At 43.8% G+C, this 12,367-nt stretch overlaps 2 protein-coding genes across 12 annotated transcripts in view; both read left to right on the top strand.

Moving 5' to 3' along the window:
• Positions 1 to 12,367, top strand: part of LOC112244872 (nuclear pore complex protein DDB_G0274915) — a 710,200-nt gene that overhangs the window by 583,838 nt on the left and 113,995 nt on the right. The gene's annotated exons all lie outside the window — the stretch shown is intronic.
• Positions 1 to 12,367, top strand: part of LOC112244800 (voltage-dependent calcium channel subunit alpha-2/delta-3-like) — a 58,545-nt gene that overhangs the window by 21,537 nt on the left and 24,641 nt on the right. Inside the window, exons 7-12 of the mRNA XM_042299492.1 lie at positions 291 to 351; positions 692 to 842; positions 1,173 to 1,247; positions 1,423 to 1,512; positions 8,516 to 8,629; positions 11,740 to 11,818. Of these exons, the coding sequence (XP_042155426.1) occupies positions 291 to 351; positions 692 to 842; positions 1,173 to 1,247; positions 1,423 to 1,512; positions 8,516 to 8,629; positions 11,740 to 11,818 (570 nt within the window). The remainder of the gene's footprint in view (positions 1 to 290; positions 352 to 691; positions 843 to 1,172; positions 1,248 to 1,422; positions 1,513 to 8,515; positions 8,630 to 11,739; positions 11,819 to 12,367) is intronic.

Below are 12,367 nucleotides of genomic sequence, written 5' to 3'. Positions count from 1 at the left end.
AAAACTGTGACACCAATCAGGCCCTCGAGGACTGGAATTTCCCAGGCCTGCTTTAGAGTGTAGGACATACTAGCATAGCACTGTGCCCTTCAGGGATCTGGCATCCTTAGACCCGACTCTCCTTTCTAATTTTTATTGAGTAGCAATGAAAGAAACAGAGACATGTTTAACCGCCATTTCTACAGGCAATGTGCAGCCCATAGTTGACTCTGGCACATCCTTACACTCCGTATGACTTAAACATGGTGCTTTGTGTATCTAGCTACGTGTCTTTCTCCTCATGGTTGCAGGGGTCAAATGGCATCCAGATGAACACGGGGTCATCGCCTTCGACTGCAGGAACAGGAAGTGGTATGCTTTTTCACAATAGGTCAACATTAGCCAATTAGAACACGGCTTCCTCTCTTGCCCTGTAGCCTACAGTATGATGTCCATATCAAGACGTTTGTGCAGCGTACAGTATGGCAAGTCTTGAACCCTGTCACGTACGTTGTCCATTTGTTGTGTGTTGCTTTGGCTCCGCTACAGTAAATTGATTCCAGTCAATGTTTGCTGCATTGCAGTCCTAGGTTGGGCAACGGGTTGTGTGTTGTTATCCACGCACTTGCTATACTCCCATGTATTTGATGGATAGATAGATCCAATGTTGGGCTACTGTGTGGATACTAGGTTATCATCCCTCCTTGCTCAGGTACATCCAGGCAGCGACGTCTCCTAAAGACATGGTGATCCTGGTGGACGTTAGTGGCAGTATGAAGGGCCTGAGACTGACCATTGCCAGACAGACGGTCTCCTCTATACTGGACACACTGGGAGACGACGACTTCTTCAACATCATCGCTGTCAGTATCATTAATGACCTGTTTGTGGGGGTGGTATTTTGTGTGTGTGTGTGTGTATTAAACTTATCTGTTTATTTGAGTAAAATAAGGTGTTTCTACAGCTCGTTTTTCTATACCGTGTTTATGATGATTAGTCAACCTCTTATCTAAAACAATGACAATGGATGAATAGGTATGTCTAGAATTTCTTGCACAATGTGTGTGTGTGTGTGTGTGTGTGTGTGTGTGTGTGAGTGTGTGAGAGAATGTGTGTGTGTGTGTGCGTGTGTATGTGTGTACACTTCATGTATCATTCCACTCATATCTAACCCTCTCCATATGTGTTCACAGTACAATCAGGAGATGCACTATGTGGAGCCTTGTCTGAACGGTACACTGGTACGAGCAGACAGAAATAATAAAGCTGTAAGTTCCCCTCTCTCACAAACACTTACACACACACACACACACTTACACTCACACACACATTTACACACACACACACACACACACACACACACACACACACACACACACACACACGCACACAAAATTGTATGTAGATCATATCATGTTTGCCTCTTCCTATGTTATCTGTTAGCATTTCCGAGAACATCTGGACAAGCTGTTCGCCAAAGGGATTGGTCTGCTGGGTGATGCTCTGACCGAAGCGTTCACCATTCTAAGTGATGTAAGTTCAGCCTCTGACTTTAACACTGTAAAAGTTCATTTATTCATTCATTCATTCGTTCACCACAGACATTGCACAAAGAAATATACAGTAGCTACAGTTGAAGTCGGAAGTTTACATACACTTAGGTTGGAGTCATTAAACTCGTTTTTCAACCACTCCATACATTTCTTGTTGACAAACTATAGTTTCGGCCAGTCAGTTAGGACATCTACTTTGTGCATGACACAAGTCATTTTTCCAACAATTGTTTACAGACAGATTATTTCACTTATAATTCACTGTATCACAATTCCAGTGGGTCAGAAGTTACATACACTCAGTTGACTGTGACTTTAAACAGCTTGGAAAATTCCAGAAAATGATGTCATGGCTTTAGAAGCTTCTGATAGGCTAATTGACATAATTTGAGTCAATTGGAGGTGTACCTGTGGATGTATTTCAAGGCCTATCTTCAAACTCAGTGCCTCTTTGCTTGACCTCATGGAAAAATTAAAATAAATCAGCCAAGACCTCAGAACAAAAAAATTGTAGACCTCCTCAAGTCTGGTTCATTCTTGGGAGCAATTTCCAAATGCCTGAAGGTACCACGTTCATCTGTACAAACAATAGTACGCAAGTATAAACACCATGGGACCACTCAGCCGTCATACGGCTCAGGAAGGAGACGCGTTCTGTCTCCTAGAGATGAACGTACTTTGGCGCGAAAAGTGCAAATCAATCCCAGAACAAAGGACCTTGTGAAGATGCTGGAGGAAACAGGTAAAAAAGTATCTATATCCACGGTAAAACGAGTCCCATATCGACATAATCTGAAAGGCCGCTCAGCAAGGAAGAAGCCACTGCTCCAAAAACGCCATTAAAAAAGCCAGACTACATTTTGCAACTGCACATGGGGACAAAGATCGTACTCTTTGGAGAAATGTCCTCTGGTCTGATGAAACAAAAACAGAACTGTTTGGCCATAATGACCATCGCTATGTTTGGAGGAAAAAGGGGGATGCTTGCAAGCTGAAGAACACCATCCCAACCGTGAAGCACGGGGGTGGCAGCATAATGTTGTGGGGGTGCTTTGCTGCAGGAGGAACTGGTGCACTTCACAAAATAGATGGCGTCATGAGGAAGGGAAATTATGTGGATATATTGAAGCAAATTTGACAATGACCTTCCAAATGGACCAAATGACCTTCCCCAAGCATACTTCCAAAGTTGTGGCAAAATGGCTTAAGGACAACAAAGTCAAGGTATTGGAGTGGCCATCACAAAGCCCTGCCCTTAAACCTATTGAAAATTTGTGGGCAGAACTGAAAAAGCGTGTGCGAGCAAGGAAGCCTACAAACCTGATTCAGTTACACCAGCTCTGTCAGGATGGGCCAAAATTCACCCAATTTATTGTGGGAAGAATGTGGAAGGCTACCCAAAACATTTGACCCAAGTTAAGTAATTTAAAGGCAATGCTACCAAATACTAATTGAGTGTATGTAAACTTCTGACCCACTAGGAATGTGATGAAAGAAATAAAAGCTTAAATAAATAATTATTCTGACATTTCACATTCTTAAAATAAAGTGGTGATCCTAACTGACCTAAGACAGGGAATCTTTACTAGGATTAAATGTCATGAATTTTGAAAAACTGAGTTTAAAGGTATTGGGCTAAGATGTATGTGAACTTCCGATTTCAACTGTGCGACTTACATGTGCCGTATCTGTGTATCCACATCATGAACATCACACATAATGTAATATTCAACTCAGCAAATGTCTACTATGTAGAGCGGATGAAACACACAACACAAAACCTTAAACACAAATTGGTTCTCAAATGCGTCTCGGACTTCAGTAAATTTCCAGAATGACTTTTTACTTGATTGAACAACAAATACGTAAACACTCTTGGGTACACGCCAGAGAAGTTTGAGTAGAAAGGCAATTAGTTCAGGCACAATAGTTTCATGTCCCAACCTAATTGAATGATGAAAACGAGCAACATCAGTACACTCCAGCAAGGTGTACCTACTTATTCTCAAGCTCTGAGTACAGCGCGTCTCCTCCCCGTTTTCCCCGTTCGAAACGCTTCACTGCAATCCCCGCTATCCTCCGTTCCACCCCCAGCGAACACAGACACGTCGATTCTGAGGGTGATTAATGGCTGTAATTAACGGTGCTGATTAATAAGGAGGATGATTGGAACACAAAGCCGGTGGAGATAAGACCTCTCTGCTCTCCTTTTATCTCTCTGTTTTCAGGCTAGCGGTCCGCCGCAACGCGCAGAGTCCCGGGAGCACGGCTTCAATGTCTGCATTGGTACGATTCATTGAAGCTAGTCCAATGAATATGGTAATCAGTTGGCCAATAGGCCCAGTGTGAAATTCATTGTTACAGTAGGCCAGGCTACCACCTTGGTGAATGGATGGAATGGATACTGACTGGGCTAGAGCCATTTTTTCTCTGGCTTATCGCAGGGCAGATCGAAGGTATGAGGCGATTGACTAGCTCTGGAGTGGAGTACACTGCAGCATTCTCAAGACTATGGTTTCCGGAAGGTGCTTGTGTGTTTCTCTGTTAGAAGCAGGACCGTGGGTCTGAGCATAAACACACCTTGACCATAATATTGATCATCACCGTCATCCCATAATCTCCACATTTGTCAACCCTCGTATCCTACCCAGTAGCGGTTTGTGGGTCAAATCCAGTGGTGTAAAGTACTTAAGTAAAAATACTTGAAAGTACTACTTAAGTAGTTTTAGGGGGCTATCTGTGCTCTACTTTACTATTCATATTTTTTGTCAACTTTCACTTTTACTTCACGACATTCCTAAATAAAATAAGGTATTCCAAAATGTTCTAGAAATCTGTTTTCGCTTTATCATTATGGGGTATTGTGTGGAGATTGACTAGGAAAACATATCAAAAGTAAATGTAATAGCTAAAATATGCTTAAGTTAAAAAAAAGGTATAAATTAAAAGTATAAGAAGTATAAGTATAAATAATTTAATATTCCTTATATTAATCAAACCAGACGGCACAGATAGCCAGGGGCATGCTCCAACACTCAGACATCATTTACAAATGAAGCACGTGTGTTTAGTGCCACCACCAGATCAGAGGCAGTATGCATGACCAGGGATGTTCTCTTGATAATTGTGTGAATTAGACCATTTTCCTGTCCTGCTAAGCATTCAAAATGTAATAAGTAATGGTTGTCAGGGAAAATGTATGGAGTAAAAAGTACATCATTTACATAAGTATTCAGACCTTTTGCTATGAGACTCGAAATTGAGCTCAGGTGCATCCTGTTTTCATTGATCATCCTTGAGATGTTTCTACAACTTGATTGGAGTCCACCTGTGGTAAATTCAATTGATTGGACATGATTTGGAAAGGCACACATCTGTCTATATAAGGTCCCTCAGTTGACAGTTAATGTCAGAGTAAAAACCAAGCCGTGAGGTCGAAGGAATTGTCCATAGAGCTCCGAGACAGGGTTGTGTCGAGGCACAAATCTGGGGAAGGGTACTAAAAAATGTCTACAGCATTGAAGATCCCCAATAACACAGTGGCCTCCATCATTCTTAAATGGAAGAAGTTTGGAACCACCAAGACTCTTCCTTGAGCTGGCCGACCAGCCAAATTGAGCAATCAGGGGAGAAGGGCCTTGATCATGGAGGTGACCGAGGTCATGGAGGTGATAGTCACTCTGACAGAGCTCTAGAGTTCCTCTGTGGAGATGGGAGAACCTTCCAAAAGGACAACCATCTCTGCAGCACTCCACCAATCAGTTATTTATAGTAGAGTGCCAGACGGAAGCCGCTCCTCAGTAAAAGGCACATGACAGCCTACTTAGAGTTTGTGAAACAGCAGCTAAAGGACTCTCAGACCATGAAAAACAACATTCGCTGGTCTAATGAAATCTAGATTGAACTCTTTGGCCTAAGTGCCAAGCGTCACGTCTGGAGGAAACCTGGTGGTGGCAGCATCATGCTGTGGGAATGTTTTTCAGCGGCAGGGACTGGGAGACTCGTCAGGACCGAGGGAAAGATGAACAGAACAAAGTAAAGAGAGATCCTTGATGAAAACCTGCTACTGAGCGCTCAGGACCTCAGACTGGCGTGAAGATTCACCTTCCAACAGGACAATGACCCTAAGCACACAGCCAAGACATCGCAGGAGTGGCTTTGGGACAAGTCTCTGTATGCCCTGAAGTGGCCCAGCCAGAGCCCGGACTTGAACCCAATCAAACATCTCTGGAGAGACCTGAAAATAGCTGTGAAGCGACACTCCCCATCCAACCTAACAGAGCTTGAGAAGATCTGCAGAGAAGAATGGGAGAAACTGCCCAAATACAGGTGTGCCAAGCGTGTAGCGTCATACCCAAGAAGACTCAAGGCTGTAATCGCTGCCAAAGGTGCTTCAACAAAGTATTGAGTAAAGGGTCTGAATACTTATGTAAATGTGATATTTCAGGTTATATATACATTTGCAAAAAAAATCGAACACCTGTTTTTCCTTTGTCATTATGGGGTATTGTGTGTAGGTTGAGGGGAAAAAACGATTGAATCCAGGCTGTAAAGTGACAAAATGAGGAACACTTTCCAAATTGTCTGTATACTTCAAACTAAATACTTTTAGGCTTTTGCTCTAGTAGTGTTTTATTGGGTGACTTTTACTTGAGTCATTTTCAATTATGGTATCTTTACTTTTACTCAAGTATGACAATTAGGTACTTTTTCCACCACTGGTAAAATCACTTGGGAAGCCAAGTGCAAGTAGAAAAACATGTTGACTCACTCTACTTGTAGAGAAACGTCAATACCATCCTCCTCTCTTTCATGTTGACGAAACGGTCTATCACTCTGTCATACAGTACATGCTTTAATTGTTTTGTTGTCCTAGGCTACCTGGTTAAAATGCTTGCTCGCTAGCCTAACTTCCATTCATGGGCAACGTTAGCTAGTTAACATTAGCCTTCTACATCTAGCTACATATTGAACTTCCGTCCTCTCCGGCCAGGGGCACAACAATGTATAAATGAATGGTTGGATCAGAATTATAATTCTAATTATAATCCATTATAATCATTGCCCAGAACAGAGAATTAGTCCAAATCCCTATCTTCATCCATGGCTAATTTAGAAAAAGGGACCATTTTAGCTAGCTAGCCAGTGAAGGACAACAACACTGAGATGCAACAATTCTATTTTTTTTTCTGTCAAGGATGTATGGTCTCAATGGGATTTGATAGGAGTGATGCCAAATCCAAATCCATTTTTGGTGCGCCAGGACCATTCCCAGTTGAGCTGTGAATGGCAAATGCTTTATACTTTATTTTGTCGTCAAGGAAGCCCAGATGCTCGCTGGCTTCGCTTGCCTTCAATGCAAAGGGCAGCAGAAATGCCATCCTCGTTTGGACCAGACAGCGCCAGATCTACAGCTCTACACGTTGAGAGACAGAAGGGCGTTGTTTTGCACACTCGGATGTTAACTCCCGTGAGACACATTCAGCCTCTTGCGAATTGACGGAAAATTATGACACACAGAGAGATGAACGATCAATTATATATTGTTTATAACCCCAAAATACTGGTCAATTTGTTTGGCATCCATGGATCCACACCACTGACCCTACCATGGAATCATGTATTCTACACTGCATCTGTTTTAAATATTATGGTGAACATTATGTTCTGTCTAGGTGGTATACAATTCTTTGCCTCAGACAAACCGCCGTAGCTTTAAAATGGCTTGCGGTGTCAAAGGGTTTAGCGATGACCATATTGTTGAGAAAATACATGTAAATCACGTGCTGTGTTTGTCTAAGTCTGTCTGACATATCTACAGTAACTCTTTTCCCTAGCTCGAAGGGACGCTCTGAGCAAGGTCAACTTTTGGAAGACTGCAGGTAGCTTAGTGGTTAGAGCATTGAGCCAGTAACTGAAAAGTTGCTAGATCGAATCTCCAAGCTGACACGGTAAAAATCTGTCATTCTGCCCCTGAGCAAGGCAGTTAACCCACTGTTCCTAGGCCGTCATTGTAAATAAGAATGCCCTTAACTGACTTGCCTAGTTAAATAAAGGTGAAAAAATACAAAAAAAAAAAAACTTGTGGTAATCCGCAGTGGGTACGGAGGTATTGTAATCCTGTGTGTGTGTCCACACACATTCTTGCTATGCTGGTGTGTATTGGGAGCAGAGTCGTGCTCAGCTCAGCAGCTTTCGGACGGCGATAAAGGCGCTCCCTCCACAAACCTCTATTTCTCCACATTCCCTCTGTCACACAGGTCAATAAACCAGTTAATTACCGCCATGCATCTTCTTCCATCAGGTTCATGTGGGCTGCACTTCCCGGTTTATTTACAAAGAGATTATCTGTGTTTTAGTCCCTGACGGGGCCCGCGGGCACGCCGGGCGCCAGTATCAGACATCATCAGACATCAGCAGTGAAAACAGCTATTACACGGCCACGGGCAGAGATGACAGGCACAGAGTCTCAGAGCAGACCTGGGTTCAAATACTCAAACACTACTTGAAATCTTTCAAATACTTTTAGCATTTTCGTTTGGAGTGCGAGATGGGCAGGGTTTGCACTCCTTGTGAGTATTCTATTGGTTCAATTGTGTCAGACTAGCTCAATCAAGCCCAGGTAATCAAGCCCAAATAGTGTTTGAACCCAGATCTGTCTCGGAGGTAGCCCAGGTGTCAGAGACAGAGATGGGATAGGATTAGAGGAGAGATGAACATGCCCCGTGAATAAATGTTGCTCCTTTTTGGAGATAGACATATGGCTGTCGGGAAGACCATGGTGCACAACCTGTCGTTGATGTTCCCATCTGGTTCAACTCAATGAGTTTCCTTATTAGAAAAATTGTAAATAGTAGATCATCTATTTCAATTAATCATCTGAACTTTAATCAACCAAAATCTGCCTAAAACTACAGAGTCAAGTTCCTAACGATGTATTGTGTATCTCTGTGTAAGCATGTGTGTTCTCTCTGTGTGCGTAGTTTAACCAGACTGGGCATGGCAGTGTGTGTAGCCAGGCTATCATGCTGGTGACTGACGGGGCAACGCAGATGTACGACGATGTCTTCGCCAAGTTCAATTGGCCAGACAGAAAGGTGAGATACCGTTCATGGCTGGGAAGGCGCTACAATGGGTAGTCTCTCTCTCTCTCTCTCATACAAACAACCATTCACTAACACACACACACACACACACACACACACACACACACACACACACACACACACACAGCTCCAAAAATATATAATTTATTTGTATTGCTATAAAATGGACAATAACTTGCATTTGTCAAACTTACTATACCTACCAATCCTATCTTATATTTCTTATTTCTTCTGCAAAATAACTCAGAGATTCATAGCCATCTCCAACACCCCTGAAATAGATTCAAGTTGCTCAATCTCTTCATCAGAAAAGTCTCATAAAACTCCATCTTCGTAAAACTCCATCCTCGTAAAACTCCATCCTCGTAAAACTTCCTTTCATCACCCTTTTGTTGCAGAAAGTTTTCCTCCACAGGAAAATGCAAATGAGTGCAAATGGACTTCCTGATTTACATAAATGCAACAGAAACCCACAGAAATGCTTTTTCTTCATGTGCAGGGGGGCAGTCGAGTCATTCATTCAGATTCAAGTGATAGAATTTGAATTCAAATGGAGTCCATTGGTTTCCTGCAGGAACTTGATGATCTGATATGTACCTAAATGCATTCGAAACCTGTAATACTCAGAAATACACAAAAATAAGCAATGAACCAAATCCTGGTTAAAAAAAATACAGTATTTTTCTCAGTATTACCATAGCTGATGGAATTTGAAGGTATTGCAGAAGATACTGATGTCCCTGTGCCATCCATGGTAGGCACTGGTTAAATCACTGGGTGTATAATCTTAGATAGCGGAAAGAAGCGTCCAGTCTCGGGTTATTGCCACCAAAACAGAGTTCCAAATCAACATTTGTGCCTATCAACCAAACATTTCAACATTCCATTTTCAATTGCTATATCATCATTTTCAAATGTAATTGTATTCTAATCAATGTAATCACCATGGCAACACTGTTGCTCTTATCAACCAAACATTTGCAATTCAAACATTCTGGCAACTTTGCTTTGGTTGATTTTGTATTGTTATGACAAACGACACACCAACACTCCGATCCATCTCTCCTTCTCATTTTCTCACTGCCTCGGTTTTCCTTTCAAACTCTCATTGTGAATCTGTTTCATTTGAGATTTCCTTCATGCTTGTGCCGTGTTTTTCCTTCCTTTGAGACTTGTCGTTTTTAAAATGACGGATATTAGACGGCAGTTTGATTTTCCTTCTTGGAACGTTTGGCGAAATGTAGTTCTTATTATCCAAGTACAGCTCACAGCCCAGGAAATGTACAATTGCCTGAAATATACATGTATTTCATAGAGCTGACCTGACACACCGTGACATTTGTCCTTAACCAGAGAAACAGGAGGGATGAACTGTTTTCAAGGGCAGAATCATGGTTCAGTCCCTGAGCCCGCACTCGCGCATGGTTTACGCTGCACACAGAACAAAGAGCCAGTCGAAACCTAAAACATTACACTCAAGCTGCTTTCCTTTGCCTATTAAGCCCGTCTCTTTTTGAGCTGTTTTATCCAAACAGTCCAAACCCTGTTTAATGACCAGAAAATACAGTAACACTTTACTTAAGCTGATGATTAATGTCGATTTTTCACTTGACCTTTATTTAACCAGGCAAGTCAATTAAGAACAAATTGTTATTTACAATGACGGCCTGGCAAGAGGCAAAAAGGCCTCCTGTGGGGACGGGGCTTGGATAAAATAAATAAAATAATTGAAGACAAAACGGACAACGCATTACGTAGCATTCACAAAGCCTTTATAAGCGTGACATAAAGAGTCACAATGGAGGGGCTGCGGAGATGGCTCAGAGAGCTTGTCTCTGGGGCCCGGTTCATCTCTGTTTGACCTCCATCCACCTCAACGACCGATTGGCCTGACACAATCAGCCACTCACGCAGACAGCGAACTCTGCTCTTGCGTGTGCTTGGCTGGAGGAAGAGGACTGAATGTACTCCAGTGTCTGGCCTCTCTCCTCCTGTCTTCTCTCTGCCTCTACTACCCCTGGCTGGCTCTCAGTGCTCTAGAGCCCTTCTTCTTCTCCTGTACGTATCCACATAGAGTAGCCTTCTCCCTGCCTCTACCGCTATACTGCCCCAGACTGTAGCTCTGTGCTGTGGAGCCCCTCTCCTCCTGTATCTACGCTCAGTCATTCCCCTGCCTCCGCCTCTGGCGCCCCAGGCTGGCAATAGAATCTCTGAATCCCCTCCTCCAGTACCATAGGCTTCGCCCTGCTTCTGCCTCTCAGCCTCTGTCATTGTCGCCCCAGGCTGGCTCTATATTGGAGGGTCTTTCTGGGGGGGTGTTTTCTGGGCCACTCTGTGACAAACGGCTGGGTGAAAGCATTAGGCAAATGCAATTGAAATTAAATGGGCTGCTGTGCTATTCACAGTGCAATAAAAACAGCAGCTTACGGCCCTTTTGTCCAGTCCTATCAAGCAAATGCGTGTCGCACAAAGGGGCAGTATTTGGCAGTGTAACTGCCCCCCCCCCATCCCCAAACATACCCAGAGGGGCAGTATTTGGCAGCCGTTCACTCCGGTTCTCCTATATGCTTAGCATAGCATCTGGAGCCAATGAGCCGTGCCGTATTGGCAGAGAGTCACAGAAAGCGCACACATGGACCCGTTCCCATGTCCAGCTTGAAGCCCTCTGATTGGCTTACGCCACAGCGAGAACGTAACCTGCCTCTTGTCTCTCCGTGCTGTCGACTTAGGTTTATACATACACAGAGATCTAATGAAGCACAGGCGTGCAGATATATGGATGGATGGATGAGCAAGAAAGGGAGCAAGAGGAAGGGAAAAACAATGAAAAGGAGAAAGGGATGAGGAGAGGAGAGGAGAGAGGAAGGGAGAAATAAAGATAAATAGCTACGGAGCACTGGTCTTTCCTCGTGAGGCACATCTAGCACTGTAGTAGTGCATACAGCCACCCCTCATCTCCTCTCTCCAGACAGATAAAATGAGAGCAGGAAGATGGAGCCCCATGTCGTTCCGTCACGGTGAATGTTTATGCACTCTCTATTTAAATCTGAGCTGGCAACCACCCTGTAAACGCCTGACGATGCTGTCTCCTCTCCGTATAGGTGCGCATATTCCCTTACCTGATTGGCCGAGAGTCTGCCTTTGCTGATAACATGAAATGGATGGCCTGTGCTAATAAAGGTGTGTCTCCTCTTCGTACTATACCATAAGAAACACATACACTTGGCTGTGTGTAAATGTGTGGGTGGGTGTGAGTGTGTGTCGGGTAGATGGGAATTGTGGTTATTGGTGTGTGTTTGTCAAAGAGGTGTGTGTGTGTTTTGAGGAGGGAAGAGAAGAGACGCAGGTGTTAGATTGTGAGTGTGTTTTGGGGAGGGGGGGATTGTGGGTGTTAGTGTGTGAGGTGTGGGGAGCGAAGATATGCAGGTTTTAGTGTGTTTTTGGAGGTGTTGGGGGTGGCTGTGCTGCTGATGTGAGCAGTTCAGAGCAGAGCAGCAGTGGAGTGACACAGAGGGGTCAGGGGGCATCCCTGCCTCATCCCTCTTCCTGTCAGAGCCTTTCCCCCTGACCGCCTGCCGCTGATGGCTCCCGTGTGCCCACGCTCCGGATGAGAGGAGAACGCTCTGGACTGGGAAAGTCACAGTCAGGAAAACCGATGACTTGCGGGATTACACAGCCCAGCTAGTCTAACCTTATTCTGATACTCACAGTAACACACACTTACTGGGA

The sequence above is a fragment of the Oncorhynchus tshawytscha genome, linkage group LG02 (genome assembly GCF_018296145.1).
Source record: "Oncorhynchus tshawytscha isolate Ot180627B linkage group LG02, Otsh_v2.0, whole genome shotgun sequence".
NCBI classification, from domain to species: domain Eukaryota; kingdom Metazoa; phylum Chordata; class Actinopteri; order Salmoniformes; family Salmonidae; genus Oncorhynchus; species Oncorhynchus tshawytscha.
The sequence above is the reverse complement of the archived record's forward strand: the minus strand, read 5'-3'. Positions and strand labels throughout refer to the sequence as shown.